The 27,933-nt window shown below is 44.0% G+C and overlaps 1 protein-coding gene across 1 annotated transcript; it reads left to right on the top strand.

Moving 5' to 3' along the window:
• Positions 1-191: 191 nt before the first annotated feature.
• Positions 192-27,933, top strand: GSG1L2 (GSG1 like 2). Its single transcript, XM_060252600.1, has 5 exons — positions 192-620; positions 15,087-15,134; positions 17,780-17,932; positions 22,046-22,157; positions 27,639-27,933. The coding sequence occupies exons 1-5, from the start codon at positions 239-241 to the stop codon at positions 27,928-27,930; spliced, it is 987 nt and encodes a 328-aa protein (XP_060108583.1). The 5' UTR covers positions 192-238; the 3' UTR covers positions 27,931-27,933.

Raw genomic sequence — 27,933 nt, 5'->3', positions numbered from 1 at the left:
AGACATTCTTTCCATTTTGAAAAATACCCATGGTCTGAGCCCTGGCATTGTTGGGTCAATAGCTCTGGAGGCAAAAGGAACAGGTTTTTGTATCTCTGGTAAATTCTGGCTCCAGTCAAATATTTTAATATCTCTGCCCAAGTATTTCTCTTGAACTACTCATTTTAACTTTAGAGCTGCCAAGACTTGCTTCCTAGTGTGGAATCCGGTACTGTACTAAAGAGATGGTTTTCAGTAGATGCTGAGAAAAGAAAGCATCAGCAGTGGGTGTTTCCAGCATCTTTTAAGGCTGCGGCTGGCTCCACAAGTAGGCAGATCTCAGGCAATGGGGGTGGACAGGCAGCAGAGAGCCTCAGCAGCACTCTCTCTCAGCTTTCTCTCTTTAATCTTTTCTATCACAGCATTCAGCAGCAGCTACTGGTGCGAAGGAACCAGGAAAGTAGCCAAGCCTTTCTGCAGTGAACTCCAGGGTGGTAGCCATTGCATCCGCTTCAATAGCTCCGGTGCAAATGACAGCAGCATGGTTCAATACGTCTGGGAGACAGGCGATGACAAGTTTGTTGACCGAAAGTTTCATGCAGGCATCTGGTATTCTTGTGAAGAGATTCTCAGTGGAGAAGGTGAGTAGCACTCACTTCAGAAGTTTCTTAGACCTTGTGTGCATATGTGCATGTGCGTATGTGTGTATGAATGACTATTATGTGGTTTCTCACAAAGGGTTGGGAGAAAGACAAGACACAACAGCTGCAATAGTCCCAAGTTACGGGCTTGTACTCAGAAAACCCACATTCAAATCCTTGCTCTGCCACAGACTTATGTTGTTGCCTTGGCAAGGCTCTTTTGGCCTCACTTTCAATTCTGTAAAATGGCAACAATAGTTCACACTTGATGGTTTTTATGAGCATTAATAGAATACTGGTTCTAAAATACTATTCTCACGGACTGCAAAATAAGACTGCAACCCTCTGGAACTGCAAAATAAGGACTACAGAGGAGGATGCAGTGAGGTATAGCATCTTTAACATGGTATTATTGAAAAATTGTTGTTAATAACATCCCATAACTGACCATCCCACACTCCTCTATAGTCTCATATAAGAATACAAGGAAAACAAAAAGGAACACGGTGCAAGGTAGAGAGTTTATTTAACTCTTATGGATCCCTATGCATTTTGCTATGAGCTTTGTCAGAGGATCTTCTAGAGAGATTTCTTAGCACCCACCTTGAACAGTGACTTTCCTTATATAAGACGACACCTTGGATTACAACAGAGGCTGCAAAGAAGTTGAAACCAGCCTTTAGAAACCGGAATAAATTATTAACTTTAGTTAATACCCTTAAAACAAACTCTTATACAGAAGGAGCCACATTATAATAAGTGGTTTGTGGATCCCCACTCATGACAAAAAGCAGTATTAAAATTTGATTTTATCCTAGAGAGAGTGACATTTTTTTACTTACTCAGAAGAAGTTCAGAGACCCGGCAGAGACAAGCTGGCTCAAAGCATCAACCCTTTATTTGCAAAGACACAACTCCAGGAAGCGTGAGCTTCAGCTGGCTATACTATAGGGACACTGAAAATGAAACAGACCTCCACTCCATTGAAACACATTGCAGCACAAAGTTGAAGGAAAATGTGGAATGGATTTTTCATTAAGGTCTCTGGGTCCTATCTATCTGGGCACAGGGACCTTAATGGAAAATCCATTCCACATTTTCCTTGAAGCTTTGCTTCCTGCTGCAGCTGAAAGACAAGACAGAGGGAGCTGGGAACTTCATCGGCCTTGGAGTTTCAAAAGGTGAGGACAGGAGTAGGAGGAGGGGGGAGAAAAGAGCCCTGTGGACCTGATTAAAGCTCTGGGCAGGCTGGTTCTGGTCCTCAGGATGGACATTTGACACCCCTCTTGTAAGCTGTGGAGTGTTGTGACCAAAAATTCTACTTTGTGAGCTACTGGCATTAAAGTTTTGAGTGAGCAATTTGACTACTGCATAAATTAGTTTGCTCTGGAGCTATCCTTCCTGAGCTAAGACAAAAATGTGTGAGCTGGAGGCTAAAAAACCTATGAGCTAGCTCACACTAATACAGCTTAGAGGGAACACTGCTGGTAAGTAAAAAGCTTTTTACTGTTCTGCTTGGCTTTTAAATGATGTCTCCATAAATATGACAACAGTGCAACTTGAAGAGGTCCTGCTTGACCGCTTCATGCACGGCCTCCGCGAAGAGAGGGCCCTCAAATTGTCCATGTTTAACCCTAAAGAAACCCACCCATGCACCGTGACTTCCTGTTTTTGAAAGTCTCTCATGACCACTGGGGATAGGTGCAGGTGGGGTCCCCCATTTGGGCACAGTCTTTGTAGGGTCTGTGCTGAGATCACCGAAAAGGTGGCTACCTATTCTATCTCCATTTTACATGGAGCATTCTTGATGACCACAGTGGTCTTGAGTTTCTCCAAAGAGGGCATGGAGAGCTGGCATACCTGGGAGTGTAGGCCTCAAGGAAGTATAGCTCTTCGAAACTGGTGGGCCTTTCTTGATGGCCATGTCTGTGATGGGGCGTTCCGGTTGGTTTGGACCTAGGCAGTTTAGACCGGCAGACTCATGCAAGATGTTCCATCTTCCTGCATTGGTGGCAGATAGCATCTCTGAATTTGCATGAGTGGCACTCATGCAACTCCTCGCAGCTGGCAGAAGCCCAGGGATGGTGCAGTCTCTGTTGCACGTGATGGCAGGTGTCTCTGGGCCGCATGGTGCAGCTAGAGAGCAACATTGCCATTTGAGTCTTCAGATGCTGAGGTAGAGAGCTGATGAGCGCGGGTTTCCGAATGCCGGCTTTTCTCCTTGTTCATCTTCTCTGCTGCAGTGGCAATCTTGAGGGCCTTCTGGAGTATTGGGTCATCCATTTTGACTATTTTCTGGTGGGCCCCCTCTTTATGGAGGCCATGCATGAAGCGGTCGAACAGGACCTCTTCAAGTCGTGCAAAGTCTCCTTTCACGGCGAGCTCCTGCAAGGAGGTAGTTGGCAGTGGAATCATTTGGCTTCTGGTGCTGATCATAGAATTGTAGCCTCCGGGTCATCCTGGTCAGCTGTGGGGAGAAGTGGTCGGTCAGCGCTGTGATGATTTGTTCGTAGGTGGAGGTCTCGACCGTGGCTGGTGCTACCAGACTCTCAGCTAGCCTCAGGGTGGTGATTCTGCAAGAACTAAGCAGCAAGGCCTTCTTCATCTCCCCGTCTTCTTCCCCACCTCTGAGCTTTTGGGCCACGAGGTAGTATTTGAGCCTCTTCGCCCACATCTCCTGGTGAGCCGGATCAAACTCGGGCAATGATCCTGGAGTGGTAGCTATTCCAGTCAGCAGTGGCAATGCGATGCGCGGAGCTGGAACACGGAGGGCAGCGATGCTCGGTGCGGTGCCGGTTGCTGGGGCTCACTCAACAGAATCCCATCCTCGTCACCACTATAATATAGTGCAAGGGTGGCCAACAGTAGCTCTCCAGATGTTTTTTGCCTACAATTCCCATCAGCCCCAGCCATTGGCCATGCTGGCTGGGGCTGATGGGAGTGGTAGGCAAAAAACATCTGGAGAGCTACCGTTGGCAACCCCTGATATAGTGGGTTTAATGCATATTGCCAAGGTGGCATTTTTTCATCTTCGTCAAGCCTGGCAGCTATCTCCCCTCCTATCTCACTCAGACCTAGCCACAGTAATCCATGCGATGGTCACCTCCACACTAGACTACTGCAACTCGTCCTATGCTGGCCTACCCTTGAGTCTGATCTGGAAACTCCAACGGGTCCAGAATGCGGCAATGCAAGTCCTGACAAGAACACCATGGACAGCACATATTTTACCTGTGCTGCACCAGCTACACTGGTTGCTGGTTGAGTACCAGGTTAGATTCAAGGTTTTGGTTATGACCTTTAAGGCCTTAAGTGGTCTAGGACCGATGTATTTATGGGACCGCCTCCTCCACTATGTCCCTGGAAGGGCGTTGCGCTCCACTGGTCAAAATCTGCTGGTGATCCCTGGCTGAAAGAGGTCCGGCTGTCCTCAACAAGGGCCAGGGCTTTTTCAGTCCTGGCCCCGACTTGGTGGAACGCTCTGCCAGAAGACATCAGGGCCCTGCGGGATCTTTTACAGTTTTCCAGGGCCTGTAAGGCAGAGATGTTCCGCCAAGCCTTTGCATGAGGACAGTGACGGTTGCCGTGCTGGCACCTTTTCCCTCTCCACCTCGTCTTGGGGGGATCTCCCCATCCCTGATGTGATGTAATGACCAAATAAGAGCATTTTAAAGACACCATCAGGGTTTGTAATTTTTTAATGTAACTGATTTTATATATGTACATCACCCTGAGCCTGGCGCTAGCTGGGATAGGATAATTCATCAAATGTAATAAATAATAATAATCTCAATGTGGAGCTCATTCCACCAGGCTGGGGCCAGGACTAAAAATGCCCTCACCCTGGTTGCTGCTTGAAGGGCACTTGGTGTAGCCAACTGATCAAAGCCACAAAGTATTACACCGTCTTTCAGTTTGCAAAAATACATTATAAGGATTGTGTACAACACATAATAGACAATACAATAATGATAGAGGCTGGCGGTGCTAGGGCCCTTTAAAGTAACAGAAAAACCTAAAGGGCCAAAAAACCCTGTCTCCAAATGAAAAGATATGTCCAAACTTGGAAATAGTCCTTAGGGTTTGTAGAATCTTTCGGGCTCAAGTGCCGTGTTCTACTGGAGAAAGTTTTTTTTCCAGACGTTGCATTCTCAGCTGCGGAGAACATCCTCAGTGGCATTGCAGCCGGAGCAGGCGCTCTGACCTTCTTGGCTGCTGTGCATTGAGTGAGGCCAGGGCTGCTGGAGAGCTGCTATTTCTAGGCTGGAGGGGGTGTGATGAGAGGGCAATTGGTTTGTGAATGCACCCATTGTTTGGTGGGGCTTCCTGGAAGGGTGGTGATAAGGAAATAGTCCGACTGAAATTCCCAAGGTGGGTGCTCCTGAGGACTGTAGCTTCAACACAGCCGCTTTTTAAAAAAGACGTCTCTCTGGAGCTCTCTCATTTGTATGTTTTGCACCTTGGGCAAAACATACAAAACTGTCACTCTTAGGAATGCAGTTGTCAAGAGCAGATTCTACTCTAACCTCACAAAGGAAGCCAAGCAGGCGGTTAAAGAGCTAGCTGATGACCAGGATATAGTTATTAAAGAGACTGATAAGGGTGAGGCAGTGGTCATTTTAGACACATGGGATTATAAAACTATGGTCTATAATTTTTTAAATGAAACGAACCACTACATACCAATTCAAAATGACCCTACTGCACACATAGCTGGACTACTTGAGATTACCTTAGTGGAGGCAAACAACATAGGATATATTTCAGATAAAACAAAAAGGTTCCTGGCAACTGAATTCCCAAAAGTGCCAGTTTTGCCCAAGGTGCACAAAAAGGGAATACCACCTCTGGGGCGCCCCATAGTTTCAGCCATAGGACCAGTGCTAGAACCTTTGACCAAATATTTAGATTTCTTTTTACAACCCTTTATACCTACTATGTCTTCCTATATAAAGGATACCACTTTTTTATCAAGCAAGTGGAAGGATTGAAGGTGAATAAAAATGACATATTAGTAACACTTGACGTCAAAGCTTTGTACACTAATATACCACAGGGGGAGCTCAGATCAATAACTGAGGTTGTGTTGGCAAGCAGAATAAATGAAGAGCCACCCACACATTTCTTAATTGAGCTCTTGGATATTCTCCTGGAACAAAATTACTTCAGGTTTGACAAAACTTTTTATATGCAAAGACATGGAATTGCGATGGAGAATTCGGTGGCCCCAAACCTTGCAAATTTGTTTATGAATCAATTTGAAAATAGGATTATCCTAAATGTATCAACAAATCCTTTTGTTAAACACATCAGGATCTTCAAAAGATTTTTGGATGACATCTTTATTTTATATAACAATAAGGAAAAATTGCAGGGATTTTTTGACTGGCTAAACAGTAGACATGACACCATCAAGTTTGAAATGACAGCCAATGAAAAAACGGTTAATTTTTTTAGACACAGCTGTATTCATAGATGAAAGGGGGAACTTAGCAGTAAAACCCTTTCACAAAGAGACAGATAAAAATTCATTTTTAGACTATACCTCATTCCATCCATGGCATTTGAAATATAATCTTCCCTATGGGCAATTTCTGCACTTAAAGCGAAATGCGGCCTAAGACTATAAAAGGGAGTCACAAGCTTTAGCTTGCCAACTCAAAGAAAGCAGATATATTTCTGATTGCATTATAATGGCAAAAAATAGGGCAGGCATTCTAAATAGACAACTTTTGGAATATAAACAGAAGGAGAAAAAGAAGAAATTAACTTGTGCTTTTCAATACTCTCACTTTTCTAACAAAATTAGTGGAATAATTAGAAAACATTGGCAAATTGTGGCACATTTGTCAGGATGCAATCAACCACCAGAGAAAGGTTGGAGAAGGGAGAGAAATCTTTAAAATCCGCTGGTCAGAGCTGATATTGTTAGACCATTACAGCCAGCTAATAGACCAATAGGTTTTTTTCAATGCAAAAATTGCATGACTTTTTAAATACTTTCTGGAGGGGACAGCATTTTTTAATAAAATGAAGGAACTTAATATCCAATGTGATTTCTTTGCAGGATGTAAAACACGGAACATTATATATCAGGCTTTTTGCAAATGTGGGATGCAATACACAGGCATGTCCACAAGAGCAGTAAATATACGAGTCTTGAAACATCGGGCCAGAATTTCCAGGGGAGTGGAAAATGCCCCAATGAAAGATCATTGCATCAGCATGGGACATAGCCCAGAGGACATGAGATTCTGTGTAATTTATGTGTATAAAAACAAAGAATACAAAAAAGAGAATGTGAAAAAGATTCTATTACGGATGGAGGCAAAATTTATATTTAGACTTAAAACATGAACCTTATGGTCTTAACAAGGAGATAGAATACACAGCATTTATCTAAATTTCATTGGCTACACCTGGTAAGCAGCAGCAAATAAGGTGGGGTAGGCTCCATAATGAAAGAGCCTGATGTTCACACTGAAATGAGAAGCTTAATGCTGTGATTAGGGAATGTAGAACAGGGGTAAGCTTTTGCATATAATTATTGTTCTGATATGTTAAAGTATAATTTATATTTTTTTTGTTTAAGCCTTGGTTGGTAATTATTATTATCATTGTAGTTCCTAAATAATTAAGCCATCAAACTGAAGAAAGAATTGAAATCATCAAAATCTAGAGAGACGTCTTTTTAAGAAAGCGGCCGTGTTGAAGCTACACTCCTCAGGAGCACCCACCTTGTTAATTTCAGTTGGACTGTTTCCAAGTTTGGACATATCTTTTCATTTGGAGACAGGGTTTTTTGGCCCCTTGGGGTTTTCTGTTACTTTAAAAGGCCTTAGCACTGCCAGCCTCTACCATTATTATATTGTCTGTTATGTGTTGTACACAGTCCTTATAATATATTTTTGCAAACTTAAAGACAGTGTAATACTTGGTGGCTTTGATCAGCTGACCCTGGTTGAGGCTAGTCAGACATCCTTTGGGCCAAGGATCATCAGTAAATGTTGGTCTAATGAGTGCAAGGCTCGGCAGGGCACATATGGGGAGAGGTTGGTCCCTGGCTGTTCCAGGTATTTGGTACCAACACCTTGAAATGGATCAAGGTGAGCAGCACTCACTCACTCCTTCCCCTCCCATACTTGCAAAATCATGTGAGGAGAGCTAGTGAGGCATAGTTTGGTGTCAAACTTGGATTTGGAAGACCATGATTCAAATAGCCATTCTGCCATGCACATTTGCTGGGTAACATTGGAGCCTCAGCCAGTCACTGTCAAGTCTGCAGGTTCAATAACGAGTCGTTGTTGATACAAAGAAACTAGTTTATTGATACTGTTACTTGAGGCTAGGCCAGTATTGAAAGACTGAAAAACATACAGTAGATACAAGCATATAAGGGATACTTCAAAGGAATTCCTAAGGGGGGGGGGATTATGCAGGGAACATTCATACATTGATGTTACCAATTCGTTCTCAGGCCTGCTTGGCCTTAGTCGCAACAGCCTCCTGACTCCCTTCCGAGCCAGGCCTGAGAAGGCTCAGATAAGGCTTTCACATCTCTCCATTTCAAAGCAACACTACATAATAAAGGAAAGGGGGGTAGGGAGAGTTTGAGCTAGCAGCATTTGAATATACTTTGGTTCTACCCAGAATGCTCTTTGATTGAGCCAGAGTTATACACAGACTTGACAGTCGCTTGCACTAAGTACACCCTTATATGGTGGATGTTGTAAAGATAAAAAGGAGGGGAGAATGCTGAATCCTTAGTTAAAATCTTGCCTCATTTATAAGCTTTCTAGGTGGCCTTTGGCTAGCCACCACCACTCAGCCATCAACTGAAGCAGAGAAATAACGAGGTCTGCACACATTACTGGTATGAAACGAGGTTTACTTTTGGTACCAAGAGCAGAACTTAATCAGCCATGGACCCCCAAAATGACTACGTTAAAATCATTCAACATACAGACAGTTTTATTTACACAGATACCCAACAGCGCAGGTACATAGGCATATCTGATTCAATATTCCCCACCCCCTTGTAACTCTTTCTAGTACTTTTTCATTCCTCCTGTCTCCATGCTTTATCAGTTCCAGCAAGAAGCGTCTCTGAGGCCCCTTTGTTATCTAATGCACATCCAGAGGCCTCAATGAAGTCACTGTCTCTTTATCTAATATAAAACCTTGAATTCACACCCACTTGCGGCTGTCTGTGCTTCTAACGAAGGGTTGCATCAGACATCCTAGTTCTGAAGGCAAAAGCATGCTTTTATTCATTATCATAGGGGTATTCATAAATTATTCAGGGGTCCCCCTTCACAATCAGGTGAGAATAAAAGCCAAACTACACATTATGATGACTATCTGTGATCTCCAGGAATGTACTTTAACTTAAAATAAAATAATCCATATGGCACTTGCCTTTTTTCACTTCCAGGACTACTAGGATCTCTGCAGGGAAGGAAGGGAAAGGGTTAACTCTGTTCTTCATTTCTGTAGTCTTGATTCAAATTAGTTCTTCTCTCTGCAGTTGCTTTTTATTCTTAAAGTATATGTCGGGAGATCTAATTACAAATCTCAATAATGTGCAATCATGTCCTATTAATGGCCTGCCTTACAGGGTTGTTAAGCACTGTCTGGAGATAATGTCACAGAAATGCTTTGAGCACTTGAAATTTGCTGAATGAATGGTTCATATTACTTCCATGTAAGGGTGCGGTTGTGTAAATTTGAATTATACCACTGAATCTCAAAAAAAAAAAGACTGGAAGCCCATCTGTCATTTAAAAAATTATTTATTCAGTACAATAAAAACACATAATAAAAATAGTATACACAATAGGTACAAGGATCATGTGTATACTCAAACCATAAAACCTCTGCAAAATCAGAGTTTACACTGCCCCAAAGGGGGGATGAAATACCTTGTCCCTTGCTCTTGTTTCCTGCTGCTGTTTGGAACAGTGGCAAGGATTGGTTTTGGGTTTGTTAACAGTCACTGGGTCTACAGCATAATGCCACTTCCAGGAAACCCAGAAGTGATATCAGTCATCTCTAGGAATCACTGGAAATGCCATCATTGTACCATAGAGTTTCCAGCAGTTCCTATGGAGCAGGGACATCACTTCTAGGGGTTCCTGGAAGAGATGTTGTGCCATCACTGATGGCCACCTCACCATGTTCCCCACACTTCTCAGTCTCCTGTTGGTTGCCGGGCATGGCAATTAAGAATTCTTTGAAATTAATTATTTTGATTCTCACATTTAGCTGTGAATTTTATTCTTTGCATAACCCTCAACTTTAATGAGGCAAATCTGAAATTTTCTCTATATTGTTGATGTCATTAGTTCCCCCTATATGCAGGACTTTTTTGTAGCAGGAACTTATTTGCATATTAGGCCACATACCCCTGATGTAGCCAATCCTCCTGGAGCTTACAGTAGGCCTTGTACTAAGAGCCCTGTAAGCTCTTGGAAGATTGGCTGCATCAGGGGTGTGTGGCCTAAAATGCAAAGGAGTTCCTGCTACAAAAAAACCCCTGCCTATATGTAAGTCTCTTTTACTTTCATTAGCTGGTAATGAATTTTAGATCTCCCCCCCCCCCAAAAAAAAAAAATTCTAGCAAAGGCTTATCTGGCTGTAGTAATCATACATCAATTTACTGCTTGCAGATTTTATGCAAATCAACTAAGTAATTTAACAGTATGATCTGTAGCTTAAAGAGAATCTTTCTCTTCGATTGCTATTTCCATCACTTGTTTCCAATAATCTGTTGCCTGTTGATATATCCACCACATGTGGAAAAAGTCTATCTTCTCTGCTTTTCCTTTTTTTTTGCCATGTTGTTGCTCAAACTAACATACTCCTAACAAGTATTAGGGTTTGTAGAATCTTTCGGGATCAAGTGCCGTGTTCTACTGGAGAAAGTTTTCCTTCCAGATGTTTCAGAGGATGTTCTCCGCAGCTGAGAACAAAACGTCTGGAAGGAAAACTTTCTCCAGTAGAACACAGCACTTGATCCCGAAAGATTCTACAAACCCTAATGATGTTACCAGCCATGAAAACCTGAAATCTTTCCTAACAAGTAGTTTCTGTTATTTTAGTCCTCCAGGTTTTATTTATTCATCCTCCATCCACAGAAAGTCCATTCAGTTTTCTGCCTTTTATAAATGAATGTTTTCTAAAAAGGGAAACAACTATTCCTCCTTCTGAACCAGGAACTTAATTTCCTGAAGAGGACAAACAGTAGCCACAAGCTCATGCCCTCAGGTCTCTCAGTGAACTATTGAGATGACATTTATGCAATGACATTAGTCTTCATAAATACCACCGTTACTTTTAGAGCTTTTTCATATTGAAAATGATGAAGAGAGAAACTGATTTTGTCAGTCACACAAGAACTTTCAGAAAAAAATGTAGCTCTCTAAAAAGGAGGAGGAGGAATTGGTTTTTATACCCTGCTTTTCACTACCTGAAGGAGTCTCAGACAAGCTTAAAATCACCTTCCCTTCCTCTCCCTGCGAAAGACACCATGTGGCCTACATAGGGTTGAGAGAGCTCTGAGAGAACTGTGATTGACCCAAGGTCATTCAGCTGACTTCATGTGGAGAAGTAGGGGATCAAACCCAGTTCTCCAGATTACAGTTGACCACTAGACCAAACTGAGAAAACAGCATGAGAGGAAATGAGCGAGGAGTCCTTCTCCATAGTCTAAAAACTGGGGAGGGGGCAACTTTGACATAGTTATAATTATGAGGATATGCATGATCATTGTTACAAAACACTTGGCTTAACTAAAAAGAGATATGGGAATTATTAAATACCAGGCCTCAGATTCAGGGGGGGCTCACAGAAAAGGCTTAGGGGAATAAGCTTTCAGCATTTAACGATGAAAAAGTGGATGGACAGAAGACGAGTGAACTCAAGGTGATCTGGGAGAGAGACAGAAGGAAGACTGCCAAAGCGAGAAGGGACCTGAGGCAAGGCAGGATTCAGAGAGGGCTGAGCCAGCACCAGGGTTTTAAAAGTCCTCAGAGATGTAAGATGGATCCCTTGACAGGACTGGCTGATGGGTAGATATGGGAAGTGCTGAGGTCAAGCCAGCCTGTTGTATCTGTCACCATTCTCCACTGCTGGGAATTATTTCAGGCTGGGCTGAGGCTGAGCTGAGTTTAGACTTCATCTGCTTCCACGGAAGTTTCTGCAACTGATGTGTGTGTGTGTGCATGCACACATGTGTGCATTCATGTGGTTGGCTTCCAGAGTTTGAGGGCAAGAGGAGCGTCCATCCATGCACTAAAAAAACCCCATCTCAGCACAGCACACTTTAAAAAGACCATCTGTTGCAAGTTGCAAAGGAACCGCCAGGGCTTTTTTTGAGCAGGAATGTGCAGGAACGCTTGGGAATGCAGTTCTGGCTGGCTTGGCCAGGGCTCCGGCTCAAAAAAAGATCTCCGGCAGAGGGAAAGCACTAGCATACATACACTCCCAGACTGCACACTCCGTCCTCTCAGCTGCCTCCAGCCTCCAGCTTGTGACGAGAGCAAAAGATGAAGAGTCACCTAAAAGATGCCAAGCCACCTGTCATGATCCTGGACCTAGTGAGGCCTACAGGCTCTAGAGAAGCCTGCATAGGAGTTACTGGAGAAAGCCTACATTTCCCAGGATCCCCTCTATCCATCTGATTGGATGGCAAGGTTTTGGAGGGAAACTAGTCCAGAGAGGGGTGGGACCTGGACGGAGAGCATAAAAAGGGCCAAGCACAGGGAGGGTGTGTTCTTTCTGGAGAGGCTGCAGGCAGAGAGGTTCTCTGAGAAGCTGCAGACAGAGAAGGTAGGCTTCCCAACCCTCCCACCCTGGCGGGGGACCCCAGGATTTCCAGCCTCTTCCCTCGCGCCCCAAAAAAACGGAAGCAGGGGGAGGGGAGAAACGGCACCAAGGAGCATGGCAAGCCGCCCCATCCCGGAGTGGGCGACGCCGCCGCGCCGCTGCCATCCCCTCCCCGCCCACCGCAGCTGCTCCTCTGAGATGGGCCCAGGCTGAGCCCATCTCGGAGGAGCAGCCACGGCGAGCGGAGAAGAGGCGGCAGCTGCGCAGCGAGATGGGGCGGCTCGCCATGCTCCCCGGCGCTGTTTCCCCTCTAGCTCCACCCCAGTGTCTCCTGGCTCCATCCCCAAAGTCTCCTGGCTCCACCCCCAAAGTCCCCAGATATTTCTGGAGTTGGACTTGGCAACCCTAAGAGAAGGAGAGCTCTCTGGAACAGGCAGAAGGAAAAGATCCCTCACCCAAGGGAAGTGTGGTGAGTTTGATATTAGAGCATAAGGCTGAAGATGCATCTTGCTCTTGACAATGCTGCAGCTACTCCAGCTCATCTTCTTCTGGTTATTACCAATGGCCAACTTGAAAGACAAGTGGCCCCAGTGTCAGTACATTTGATTAGCCTACACACAGCACCCTAGTTCCAGGCCCTTCTTCCCCGTTTCATATATTTTCAGCAAGTGGTGATAATGGAGGCTCTGGTTGACCTCAATGGGTGGCCAATTTTGCTGACCTTTGAAGATGAAGAAGAAGATAAGAAGATATTGGATTTATATCCCACCCTCCACTCCGAAGAGTCTCAGAGCGGCTCACAATCTCCTTTACCTTCCCCCCCAAAACAGACACCCTGTGAGGTAGATGAAGATATTGGATTTATATCCCGCCCTCCACTCCGAAGAGTCTCAGAGCGGCTCACAATCTCCTTTCCCTTCCTCCCCCACAACAGACACCCTGTGAGGTAGATGAAGATATTGGATTTATATCCCGCCCTCCACTCCGAAGAGTCTCAGAGCGGCTCACAATCTCCTTTACCTTCCTCCCCCACAACAGACACCCTGTGAGGTGGGTGGGGCTGGAGAGGGCTCTCACAGCAGCTGCCCTGTCAAGGAACATCTGCCAGAGCTATGGCTGACCCAAGGCCATTCCAGCAGGTGCAAGTGGAGGAGTGGGGAATCAAACCCGGTTCTCCCAGATATGAGTTCGCACACTTAACCACTACACCAAACTGGCTCTCCACAGTGAAGAGCCAGTGAAGTTCCCCTGAATACAATCTTCATTTTTCTCATCCCCCAGCTGCTGTGCTTCCACTAAATGAAAGTAAACACACACACATAAAGCAGCCAAGATAAAGAGTTTGCAATCACACAGTTTTGTGATTTCACTAGAATTGGAATGAGTCAGGGTGAAAAGGTACATTTTGGAGACATTGAAAAGACTGGATGTTGATGGAAGGAGAACTTCATTATACCAATAACATTACAAAAGTTAAGTTCCAAGAACGGAGCCAATGAACAATTTTGACAGGTGTGGCAGCTAGATATTTGTCTATAGAATTGTGGTCTTAAAGACTGTGAGTGAGTCAAGCTTGGTTTTATGTTTTCATGAATCACCATTTGATCATTAAGCTGAAGATTTTAAGAACATAAAAACATAAGAGAAGCCATGTTGGATCAGGCCAATGGCCCATCCAGTCCAACACTCTGTGTCACATAAGAACATAAGAGAAGCCATGTTGGATCAGGCCAGTGGCCCCTCCAGTCCAACACTCTGTGTCTCACAGTGGCTAGAAAACCCAGGTGCCATCAGGAGGTCCACCAGTGGGGCCAGGACACTAAAAGCCCTCCCACTGTTGCCCCCGCAAGCACCAAGAATACAGAGCATCACTGCCTCAGACATAAGAACATAAGAGAAGCCCTGTTGGATCAGGCCAATGGCCCATCCAGTCCAACACTCTATGTCACACAGTGGCCAAAAAAACCAGGTGTCATCGGGAGGTCCACCAGTGGGGCCAGGACACTATAAGCTCTCCCACTGTGCCCCCCTGCAAGCACCAAGAATACAGAGCATCACTGCCCCAACATAAGAGAAGCCATGTTGGATCAGGCCAATGGCTGTTAAATATTAAAAGCTGTTAAATATTACATACATTCCTTCAGGGACCTTCATGTGAAATAACTTTGCAATTGTATGATACAGATACATAAAATATGAGTATTCTGAGAGATCTCCATATGTGGGTGTTGTTGTTTTGTTTACCCCTTTAAAATATATGGGAGAAGTTGTGTGAAAAGATCAGAGCTCCTCCCTTGTGTTTTTGAAATGGGAAATAATTGACAAATTACAGTGTAGACTTTATACTTAATGCCACATGTGTGCATTTGTGAAGCAGCCCAAACTTTCTTTTGCATTGTAAAGATAAGTGAATATTCTTTTAATTTCTCTCCTTTACATTTGAAATAACACTAGAATTTTTTACTTCAATGTCTCTGGTCTCCCTCCCACACCTGTTTTCAGCTCCCTTCTTGCTGCTTGTGGAAATCTGTGTTCTTGTAAGCATAGAAAAGAGAGAAGGGTACGGTGACTGATGAGACATTCAGTTTTTTTTTTTTTAAATGATGATGATTGAAAGTATATACTTTATATGCCTTATAGGTGAGAAATGTAGAAGTTTTATCAGCCTGACGCCCCCGGCGGATCGAGGTAATTATATACTGCCATATTTTGGGTTTCTGCTCCTTTATTTTTGATTTCTGAATCATGGTCTTAAAAAAATAGCTCCATGATTCAAATATAAATTCTGATAACTTTTTTTTGTTGAATTTTGACCGGTAGCGGGACCCTCTCATTTTAGCTCCAGGGAATATAATTTTGGGTAGAGCCCACAACAGCCCAATTTGGATCTCATATCAAAAGCCAAAAGGAGCCTTGGGAAAAGCAAAAAAAAAAAAATAATGCTGAGCATGTTTACGACCTACCAGGAGAGGTACATGCGGGTTCCTATCCTCTTTCTTGAAGCTGGCTCTGGGCTGCAAACCTAAGCACACTTTTCTAGGAGTAAGCCCCACTGAATAAAAAGTTGGCAGTACCTGGTGCAATGTCCCTGTGTCTCAGACCTCATTTTGAAAGCTTCTGCCCCATTCAGGAGTAAGGAGACTTGCGCTCAAATCCCCACTTGGTCATGAAGCTCAGTAAGTGCCTTGAGCCAGTGGCTCTATCTTGAACCATGAGGTATCACATAGGGTTGTTGGAAGGATGAAACAGGTGAGAGGAAAACCATGTGTGCCACCTGGAAAGCCTTTAAGAAAGGATAGGATAAACACATGATAGACCTGGGGCGGCCAAACAGCAGCTCAGGAGCCACATGCGACTCTTTCGCATATTGAGCAGCTCCCAGAGGGTGAGGAGATTCTCAATGCAGGCCTACTCTCAAGTAAGCATGCTTAGCATTGGGGCATCAGTTAGCCTCTAAGCTAGGGTTGCCAAGTCCAATTCAAGAAATATCTGGGGACTTTGGAGGCGGAGCCAAGAGACTTTGGGGGTGGGGCCAGGAGACATTGGGGGTGGAGCCAGGAGCAAGGGTGTGACAGGCATGATTGAACTCCAAAGGGAGTTCTGGCCATCACATTTAAAGGGACGGCACACCTTTTCAGTGCCTTCCCTTCATTGTAAATAATGGGCACCTTCTTTTGGGGCTCATAAAATTGAACCTCCTGGTGTAATCTTTTTGAAACTCGGAGGGTGTTTTGAGGCGAGGCACCAGATGCTATGCTAAAAATTGGTGCCTCTATCTCAGAAAAGCCCCCCCCCCATGCCCCAGATACCCACAGAACAATTCACCATTATACCCTATGGGAATCGGTCTCCCTAGAGAATAATGGAGTGCCCAGCAGACGTTACCCTCCCCCTACTTTCTGATGACCCTGAAGCGAGGGAAAGACCTCCAAACCGGGGGATTCCCTGCCCCCACCTAGGGATTGGCAACCTTACTCTAAGCACTGACCCCTAGATAAGCAACTATTTCTGCTATGTGTGCAACAGAGGGGAAATAGGCAGGCTTGCAAGCTCTTCTCCTCCACTGCAGAGGTCGCCTGGAGACCTAAAGTGGGGGAAGGGAACTGAGGGAGCCACTGGAAGGAAGGATGGAATTAAGGAGGATGGAACAGGGTTCCCCCTTAGTTTCCTAGCTCTTGTAGCAGCTGTATTCACTAACTTTGGTGTCTAGGCAGAGAGCGATGCATAATGATGCAAACTGTGGTCAGTGCTTTATATGGTGTGTGTTTCCTTCTCCCATTTGTGCAAAAAAAAAAATTCCCTAACCTTTCCTTATGCTGGTCTTATGTGAACTGTTATTCCCTGCTTTTGTTTTTTTTTAGTCTCCTCCTAGCATGGTTGCGTTATAGACTGCATACATATGTATTTTATCTATCTGTTTTAATACAGAAGTGTGTGTAATATATGTTCTCTTCTTGTGGCTCTCAAACGAAACATCTGATGTTTATTCTCTGAGGCTCTTCCATTAAGCAAGTTTGGCGAGCCCTGTGATAGACATAAAAGACACTTGGGCAAGCTTGGCTACAAGAATGCCTGGGTGGGGGCTGCTTCCAACCTTATTTAATTGAGTGCTCAATCTCTGTAGGTCCCTGGGCTAATAAAACTTCAGGAGGGTGATTTGGATTGATAAAGCAACACAGGGGGAGGTTTAACACCCCATTCACCAGCCCCACTGCTCTAAGCCTGATGGGCTTCAATATGCATCCCAAAATTCAGTGAGCTCCTATAAATGATCTCATATATCATATAGGTCCGAGCAGAAGTCTTATTCCTAAATAGATCCAATTAAACCCAAATGCAAGTACAAAATCCTTCATTCACAGCATTCCCAAGTTCACAATGCTGCTGTAGCGCCATTAGACTGTGACTTTGTTGCATTGTAGCTACACACATACCTATCCGCACACATATCTGCCTGCCTGTCTGCTTGCCTCTCTCTCTCTCTCTTTAATCTAGAGTTAAGAAGTATTCTAGCTACTAGAGGTTCTTTTCCTGTGCTTTTACTGACAGCTTTAACATTCAGAGATGGAGCAGCTTCTCATTGTATGGAGATAAACCGCAGGAAAAGCTTTGCCAGCTAAATAAAGGTGCAGAAACAGAGCCAGGAAATGAAAGGAAGAAAAAAAGAGAGAAAATAAAAGTTATGACAGAAATCTGACTCCTTCACTTCCACTTGTGGAAAAAAAAATTATTATCAGATTATCCCGAAAAACCAAATATTTGTATACAGGAAATATAAAACTGGACTTGTAGAAGCTGGGATGCTCACTGTTTTTTTTACCTTTGTTTTTCAGGCGTTCTATGGCTGTCAATTGCTGCAGAGCTCCTCTACATTACTTTTCTTCTGATGGGTGTCACTCTCATGCTAATTGAAATCTGCCATTCCATCAGCATCCTGGATGGGTTGAAGCTCAATGCATTTGCAGCAATATTCACTGTTTTAGCAGGTATAGCTTGGTACTAGCTCTGTTGACAAGGCTTTTTTAGTAGAAAAAGCCCAGCAGGAACTCATTTGCATATTAGGCCACACGCCCCTGACACCAAGCCAGCTGTAACTGTGTTCCCGCTCAAAAAAAGCCCAGACTATTGATATATACAAATGTAAGAAACAATTTGAGTAAGCAATTTTTGGGAGGTTTCACTTATCTGTCAACTGAAAAGTAGACCACTACAGGCTCAGCTCAAGCCTCCTAGTGGCTATGGAAACTGGATGTGCTGAAACTGGGCTGCTCTACCTATCACCTGTTCTCCATGATGGTCGCCTGGTGGTAATAACTTTTCATTCCATGCATGCTGTAATATCAGCAGTAAGCTTCATGTTATATAACAAGTGACACAATAGTCTAAGAAAAAATGTCAACAAAATCAGTTCTAATTATCCCAATACTTCTTATCCAGCCGTTCTACACAATCAACCTGTTTTGCTTTTGTACTAGGTAAAGGTACAAAGGCAAACTGAAACATATTTTTAACTTATTTTCTTACTGCAGATTTGACATGTAGTTTTTTCTGAACTATAGCCCGCTTCATCAAATACAAGAAGTGTGTCTTGTTTTGGTACACAAATATGCATGTGTACAAATATAAAATTTGGATCATGGTCGTATGGAGGGGCAAGTGGAATCTTTGTCTGGGGGTCCATAGTGGCTCTCAGCAGCCCTGTATGGCACAACTTCTCACACTAATTCCTCATGACATGAGAAGTTTCTTTATCTTCCGTGAATGAATATCACTTACAGACATCTGATGATGGTATCATCATACATGGTGCTTCTATGTAAGAAATGGTTCTATGTATTTCAATAGGAATGGAAATTACTATGAGGAGGTGCCTATGATGATACCATCCATCAGTTCCTGAAAATGACAGACCCTATCCACTTACCTCCCTTTGAGGCAAGATTTCCCCTCCATTTTTCTTTCTGTGTTCCTTTACTAACTGAGCAGCCCTGGTAGCATGTAGCTTCAGCAGTCCCACCCTGTGTCAGTAATATGTAGTGGTTATTTCCTCATCCCAGGACCTGAGGGAAAGGTTAGGGTTTCACTTTAACTTAAATGACAGAAAAAAAAATAAACCAAGGGTTTATTTAACATCAAGGGAAAAGGTTAGGTAAAATCGGAGGTTAAAAATACTGAGGTAAAATAGTATTAACATAAACTCTTATTGCCCCCCAGTCGGAAGAACGAGACAACACAGGTATATGGATATAAAACAGGGCAACTTTATTGAACCGACAGCCTGGGGCAACCTAACAACTAACCGGACAGGCAAAGGGACAACACCCAATCCCTTCCCTGTCCAGATGGGGCGAGCCACCCGGCCCTCAGCAGCAGCCGGTGTGAAAACAGCTGCTACCAGGCCGGCAGCGGCCGGGTATCCACTCTACTGGCCATGCCGCCCACCCAGGAATGGCCTGCCAGATGAGGTAACCCTGTAGCGGGAAAGACAGCAGAGAGCCGTACAGCCCCGCTGCCGTCCGCCCTCCGCTACTTCCCTTAAACCGGGAAAACCGTGGGTGCCCACCAAATACAAACCTGACTTCAAGTCCCGCCAAATAAAGTTACCTAAAAAATAACCCAAACTAAAAGCAACAGTACAAGGCAGGCGAAAAACATCCCAACCTTGGCCAAATAGTTGAGATGAAAAAATTCCTACCTGGCCCTGAAAATACGGCGACCGGAGGAGCCTGTACTATTACTGGGAGGGAGGGTGGGCCAAAACGGCCAGCAGAACTGCGTGGCCTCGGGCGTGGCCGGGCTTATAAAGCCCCCAGACCATGCCCGACGCTTCCCCGGATGAAGAGGCCGTTGCCTCGCTCCATCCGGGGAGGCAAACTCGGCCCCCGCCCTAAAGCCGCCTGAAGTCGGTGCGGGTGGGAAGGGGCCGGATTCTTATAGATCAGGCTAGTGAGAGTTTATTGAATTATTCACAGTTACTATGGTTCTTTATTCTGAGAGGCTTTTGTTCCTGGGTTTTCCAAGACCACTCCAGTTCACTTTATTTGTATAACAGCAGACTCTTTTTGTAATAATTCCACAAGCACGCCATGTCATAACTATTGAAAGTTTTATTGGAACAAAAGCAGGGCCTTTCCTGGCCTCTGTTTGAACAAAAACTAACAGTCAACAACCAGCAGAGGAAGTGAGACTGCACAGGCTTTTTGACCCTAACGGACCAGGAGATAATAACCAAACAGATCAATAAGCGGACATCACCTAATTCACAATTTGCCATGATACAAGACTTTTGGTGTCCAGGAGGCTGGAATTCTCTCCCAATATCTAAACCCCTTCTCTTGGAACACCACTATTCTTCTGGAGTTGTTAACTGGCTTTCAAAGTCTCCACAATCAGTATCCAATCACACTAAACCAAGGAATCTCTACTCCCTCTTTAATAATTCCCTCATTATGGCAATTCTTATTCTTGCCATAAAAGATATATCTCCTATTCCTTTTGACCCAAATGCGAGACTTCTTATTCTACGAAAATCTCCTTGCCAAAATTTTCCCCACATCACTGCCTGAACTCATGCTGAATTAAGACTCTGAATAAGGGCTTTTTTTGTAGCAGGAACTCCCTTGCATATTAGGCCACACACCCCTGATGTAGCCAATCCTCCAAGAGCTTACAGGGCTCTTCGTATAGGGACTACCGTAAGCTCCAGGAGGATTGGCTACATTAGGGGTGTGTGGCCTAATATGCAAAGGACTTCCTGCTACAAAAAAAGCCCTGCTCTGAATTAAGACTATATTAAGTCATTAGTGACTTCTGACTTTGTCATTACTTTTTCTGTCAGGTCTAGACTAAGACGATCTCCACACATGTCTTGTCACAATTAAGGCAGGAATATGAATATCCTCTCCTCGGCATCCAGCTCTCACAAGACTTTTTATTCTTAGCTGATGCCAACCAATCAGATTGCCTGGAGCAACCTGTCACTCAAGGATCTCCGGCTCTGTGAAGTATTAACCCTTCACAGTCCAGTTTTATGTACAGCACTTTTAAGCCTCTTAAAAAGTGCAGTCTGTCACAACATCCTTCGCAAATGTACCTTCAGGCCAGAATTTCTCCACTCCTTTAAAAAAACAAAACAACTTTCATCTGCGTGTCTCAGGTGGATTAAATGTAACCCCCTCCCACCACATTCCTGTTTTAGTATGAGATTTATCTTCCTTATCTCATCATGGATAAACCACCAAGGCCTATGCCTCTTCAGTCAGTTAAACGTAAGCCATAAAGAGGAGTTAGATCCCATAAACTACTTAGTATAAATCCATAAACCAAGACATGAGTAATATTTTAGTTTTTTCTGGGAATTTCATCCAATAATCCACAAATTTTTAGATAAAGACTAAATTGGAAAGCTGATAAACTGGAAGACTAAATTAGAAAGTCCCAGCAGGGGTTCTTCTGCTTTCCCAGGCTCCTTCCCACCCCCAGTCAGCTGGTCGGCAGGGGGAAGCCCCGCCCCCAGAGGACCATGTGCCTTTTCACCTCTGGAGGCTTCAGTGTGCGATTGAAAGGCTTCCTCTTGGGATGGTGTGTCTGTGTTACTTTGAAGAAATTGGCAGCAACTCGTGAGTAGAGAGGCCAATCCCTCACTTCAGAGTTGCCAGAAACGGGGTGGGGAGGGAAACGTCTGCTGAGCACTTCATTATTCCCTATGTGGAGATCGATTCTCATAGGGTATCATGGGGAATTGATCTGGAGGTTTCGGGGGCTCTGGGGGAGCTGTTTTTTGAGGTAGAGGCACCAGACTTTCAGTATAGTATCTAGTGCCTCTCCCCAAAGTACCCCCCAAGTTTCAAAATGATTGGACCAGGGGGTCCAATTCTATGAGTCCAAACGAAGGTGCCCCTATCCTTCATTATGTCCTATGGAAGGGAGACATTTAAAAAGGTGTGATGCCCAGAACTCCCTTGGAGTTCAATTATGCTTGTCACATCCTTGTTCCTGGCTCCGCCCACAATGTCTCTTGGCTCCACCCCCAAAGTCCCCAGATATTTCTTGAATTGGACTTGGCAACCCTACTACTTTTATATTTTCTAACATTTCAGGCCTCCTGGGAATGGTTGCTCACATGATGTACACAACTGTGTTTCAAATGACTGTCAATCTTGGTCCAGAAGACTGGCGTCCACAGACCTGGGATTATGGCTGGTCCTACTGGTAATTTTTTAAAATAATAAAGAATTTATATAGTTCAGAAGTTATTCTTATTTGTTGGTTTAGAGCTATTTTGGCAAGAGAGGAGGGTCTGCACAAGCCGACATGTCTGAAGGCCTTTTGCTACATTATGTATGTTTGCTTCTCAAATGAATTACTACTTCGGAGCACCAACAAGTTATCAGCAACAATTATATGGAGATCACCAAATACCTGGGGAACCATCTAACACTATTCCTAGTAGAGACAATTGTAAAATTATCTTTCTACTTAAACTATGAGGTATGTCAAGAGATAGGGATGAATTAATCATTTTAATTTATTCATTTAAAATAACTAGTGGTCCCAGATATCCTAAAATGAAAAGGACTGTTGTATTCCAGGTTAAAAATGACATGAACTCTTGTAGTTTGCAAACAGGAAATGAATAATTTCATCCTCTGTGACTTTCCCATGAACAAAGAGAGTCTCCCAGTGGCTTCATATGGTACTGTGGGCACACTCCTTCCTAATCTTCTGCTATTCTGTTTAGGCCCATATATCACATTCCTCAGTCACAAAATACCCTAGTTGGTAGAGGTTAGGCGGTGACTCTGTGGGGAATCCATCTGTGGTAGGGTTGCCAATCCCCAGGTGGGGGCAGGGGATCCCCCGGTTTGGAGGCCCTTCCCCCGCTTCAGGGTCATCAGAAAGCGGGAGTAGGGGAGGGAAATGTCTTCTGGAAACTCTGTTATTCCCTATGGAGATTTATTCCCATGGAAAATCATGGAGAATTGATCCGTGGGTATCTGGAGCGCTGGGGGTGCTGTTTTTTGGGGTAGAGGCACCAAATTTTCAGTATAGCATCTAGTGCCTCTCCCCAAAATACCCCACAAGTTTCAAAAAGATTGGACCAGGGGGTCCAATTCTATGAGCCCCCAAAGAAGGTGCCCCTATCCTTCATTATTTCCTATGGAAGGAAGGAATTGAAAAGGTGTGCCGTCCCTTTCAATGTGATGGCCAGAACTCCCTTTGGAGTTTAATTATGCTTGTCACAGCCTTGATCTTGGCTCCACCCCTAATGTCTCCTGGCTCCTCCCGTAATGTCTCCTGGCTCCACCCCCAAAGTCTCCTGGCTCCACCCCCAAAGTCCCCAGATATTTCTTGAATTGGACTTGGCAACCCTAATCTGTGGCAATTAAATACAAAGTATTTGAACTCTGAAGGAAGGGCCAAACTGACAGTAAATTTTTTATTGTTGGAGCTTTTGTTGTTGTTCAGTTGCACAGTCAAGTCCAACTCTTTGCGATCCCATGGACAAAGTCTCGCCAGGCCCTCCTGTCTTCTACCATCCTCTGAAGTCTGCTCAAATTCATGTTTTTTACATCAGTAACACTGTCCAGCCATCTCATCTTTTGCCGTCCCCTTCTTCTTTTGTCTTCTGTCTTTTGTCTTTTGTCTTCTGTCTTTCCTAACATCAGGATCTTCTCCAGTGAGTGCTCCCTTCTCATTTGGTGGCCAAAGTATCTGAGCTTCAGCTTCAGCATCTGACCTTCCAGGGAACAGTCAGGGTTGATTTCCTTAGGACTGACTGATTTGATCTTCTTGCAGTCCAAGGGACTCTCAAGATTCTTCTCCAGCACCACAGCTCAAAAGCATCAGTTCTTCTGCGCTCGGCCTTCCTTATGGTCCAGCTCTCACAGCCATACATTACTACTAGGAATACCATCGCTTTGTCTATATGGACTTTTGTTGGCAGGCTGATGTCTCTTCTTTTTATTATACTGCCAGGTTCACCATAGCTGTCCACCCAAGGAGCAAACGTCTTTTAATTTCATGGCTACAGTCACCATCTGCAGTGATCTTGGATCCCAGGAATGTGAAGTCTGTCACTACTTCCATGTCTTCCCCTTCTATTTGCCAAGGTGTGATGGGGCCGGATGCCATGATCTTAGTATTTTTGATGTTGAGTTTCAAGCCTACTTTTGTGCTCTCCTCTTTCACCTTCAACAAGAGGTTCTTTAGGTCCTCCTCACTTTCTGCCATTAGAGTAGTGTCATCTGCATATCTGAGGTTGTTGATGTTTTTCCTGGCAATCTTAATTCTGGTTTGTGCTTCATCCAGGCCAGCATTCCGTATTATGTACTCTGCATATAATTAAATAAGCAGGGTGACAATATATATCCTTGTTGAACTCCTTTTCCTATTTAAACCAATCAGTTGTTCCATATTCCGTTCTGACTGTTGCTTCTTGACCCTTATACAGGTTTCTCAGGAGACATGTGAGGTGGTCTGGTACTCCCATCTCTTTAAGGACTTGCCACAGTTTGTTGTGATCCACACAGTCAAAGGCTTTAGCTTAGTCAATGAAGCAGAAATAGACGCTTTTTTGATACTCCCATGCTTTCTTCATAATCCAGCGAATGTTGGCAATTTGATCTCTAGTTCCTCTACCTCTCCGAAACCCAGCTTGAACTTCTGGTAGTTCTCGATTGACATACTGCTGAAGCCTAGCTTGCAGGATCTTTAACATGATCTTGCTGGCATGTGAGATGAGTGCAATGGTGCGATAGTTTGAACATTCCTTGGCATTACTCTTCTTTGGAATTGGAATATAAACCGATCTTTTCCAATCCTATGGCCACGGTTGTGTTTTCCAAATTTGTTGACATAATGTATGCATCACTTTAACAGCATCATCTTTTAGGACTTTGAATAGCTCAACTGGGATACCATCATTTCCGCTCGCTTTGTTGTTAGTAATGCTTTCTAAAGCCCATTCGACTTCACTCTCCAGGATGTCTGGCTCAAGGTCATCGATTTCACTGTCATGGTTGTCCGGAACATTGAGATCCTTCTTGTATAATTCTTCTTTGTATTCTTGCCACCTCTTCCTGATCTCTTCTGCTTCTGTCCTTTATCATGGCCATCTTTGCATGAAACGTTCCCTTGATTTCTCCAATTTTCTTCCCATTCTATTATTTTCCTCTATTGCTTTGCATTGTTCCTTCAAGAAGGCCTCCTTATCTCTCCTTACTGTTCTCTGGAAATCTGCATTCAGTTGGGTGAATCTTTCCTTTTCACCTTTGCCTTTCGCTTTCCTTGTTTCCTCAGCTATTTGTAAAGCCTCATCAGACAGCCACTTTGCTTTCTTGCATTTCTTTTTTTTTGGGATGGTGCTGATTGCTGCCTTCTGTACAATATCACGGACCTCTGTCCATAGTTCTTCAGGCACTCTGTCTATCAACTCTAGTTCCTTAAACCTATTCTTCACCTCCACTGTATATTCATAAGGGATGTTATAGCAGCGCCCGCCTCACGGCTTCACTGGATCTCTTTTTCTCAGTCTCTTCGGGGTATTTTACTTTATTATCTGATGAAAATATAATTCACTTCATAGGAGATCACAGCAGCTTTGTTACTTTCTCCCAAAAATATAGGCTCTCGAGAACTTTAACTCAAACCACAGATTTATTATAACACAAAGTCTTAAACTGGGGATATGGGAGATATTTACACAGGCTAACACGTTGCTCAGTTGTTTCAGGCTTTACATTAACTTATTCTTCCCTTGAGTTTCTCAGTTACACAGTTCACAGTTTCCCTATAACTTGCTCTCTCCACCGCTAGCCAAGGTCTGGCCTCTTGGGAATGATGTGCCAAGTCTCACCCCACGATTGGAGTCTCTCTCCTACCAGTCCTTCTGGTGTCTCAGACCCACATCTGCTCCCTCAACCACCTCACTAGATCTTCAGAGTTGTCTATAGGTGTCTGTGACCGTTCAGGTCTTGACTGACTCACACACACAGCCCTCTTGGCTGGTGTTGTCGAGCTTGCAGCCTCTGGAAGTCTTTCCTGCCACTGTCTCAAGCTCCTTCACAGGATCAGCTGCCCTCCCAGCCTCGGTCAGGCACGAACTGACCCACTCAGTCTCTGTCAGGCCCCAACACTGACAGACTTCTGACAGGCACCAACTCTGTCAGACACCAACTGACTGAACGACTGCCTCAGCAGCTTCTGTCACTCAACCACTTTCCCTCCCTGAGAGCTCCGAGCACTTTGCCCCCACCCTCAGGTCACCTGACGCAGCCCTGTGCGTCTTCAGTTTCTGGTTAACCCCTAGCTTTCCGTCACAGATGCGATCAAGGTCAAACCTGAATGGCCTAATGGCTTCCCCAGTTTTCTTCAGTTTAAGCCTGAATTTTGCAATGAGTAGCTCATGATCTGATCCACAGTCAGCTCCAGGTCTTGTTTTGATGACTGTAAGGAGCTTCTCCATCTTTGACTGCAGAGTATATAATCAATCTGATTTCTGTGTTGCTCATCAGGTGATGTCCACATGTAGAGTCGCCTTTTAGGTTGTTGGAAGAGGGTGTTCACTATGACCAGCTTGACAAAACTCTATTAGCGTTTGCCCAGCTTCATTTTGTTCTCCAAGGCCAAACTTGTCAGTTGTTCCGGTTACCTTTTGACTTCCTACTTTGTCATTCCAGTCCCCTGTGATGAGGAGGACATCTTTTTTTGGTGTTAATTCTAGAAGGTGTTGTAGATCTTCATAGAACTGGTCCACTTCAGCCTCTTCTGCATCGGTAGTTGGGGCATAGACTTGTATTACTGTGATACTGAATGGTTTGCCTTGGATACGGACTGAGATCATTCTGTCATTTTTGAGATTGTATCCCATTGCTGCCTCCCTCACTCTCTTGTTAACTACAAAGGCCTTGTTGGATATTGTTGGAGCTAGAAACATTATATTTACCTTCATCCTTTAAAAATTTGAAATGGGCTTAGAAATATTGATGATTTACTTGAAACCAAAGGGATATTTTGCAAACATGTTGAAGGACAGCAAAAAGCCCTTCCCTTCTGGCAGTTATTTGGGAATATACAGGGGGAAGGGGAAAACTGGTTCCCTTTGTAGCCGCTTTAGAATTTAAGGGCAATTGGTGGCCCAGTTGATTGAGATAGCCCATAAGACCAATCGACTTCCTCTGCCCTCCATAATGTCATCAGATTCTGTATGTGATTTCTGATTATTTGGGATCATTTAGGGAAAAAGTAAGATGACCAAGTAACAAGGAAGTGATAGTGGTGCTGAAGTTATAGCACTTCTCCCGTGAATGTGGAACATGAATAGCTGGACTATTAGGAGAGTTTAGGAGGAACACTGTGCCTCCTAAAAACACACAATTCATATTAAAAATGTTCACATGGAAACATTGGTGCAGCTCCAGGAAAATGTAAATACTAAACCATTCTAATAGTAATTGCTTTTACTAATGCTAATTGCTGCATCAGGTCTGCTCCTGTTTTTTCAGAATGTTCACCATGGCCATGAGAGACAGAAACTTTTTTAAAAAATGAAAGTTAAAGTCTTGGAACTAGAGGAGATATCCACGAACTACACAAAAGTTCTTTGAAGTCCAATGCAGGCTATAAAGAGGCATTTTAAAAAGCTGTGTGTTTGTATGCCTTTTCTGCCAGATTTTTTTTTTGTCTTTACAGTCTTGCGTGGGGCTCCTTTGCTTGTTGCATGGCTTCCTCTGTGACAACAATGAACAGATACACAAAAACGATCTTGGAATTTAAATATAGACAGAAAAGGCTGGAGAGAAGTTTAAAGGCTAAACCCATGAATCCTGCTCCAGAAAAAACATGGAAAATGTACATTGATACTGTTAACACCACAACTGAGGACTACATGCGTCAGCTGACCGATGTACACAATTTGGCCAATCCTACAGCATTTGCAGAGTTAAATAATATTCCTGTGACACACTGTGAAGAATATTGCTAAATG

This window comes from Heteronotia binoei, chromosome 13, assembly GCF_032191835.1.
Source record: "Heteronotia binoei isolate CCM8104 ecotype False Entrance Well chromosome 13, APGP_CSIRO_Hbin_v1, whole genome shotgun sequence".
NCBI lineage: Eukaryota > Metazoa > Chordata > Lepidosauria > Squamata > Gekkonidae > Heteronotia > Heteronotia binoei.
Note: the sequence above shows the minus strand (reverse complement) of the source record. Positions and strands in the feature narration are given on the sequence as shown.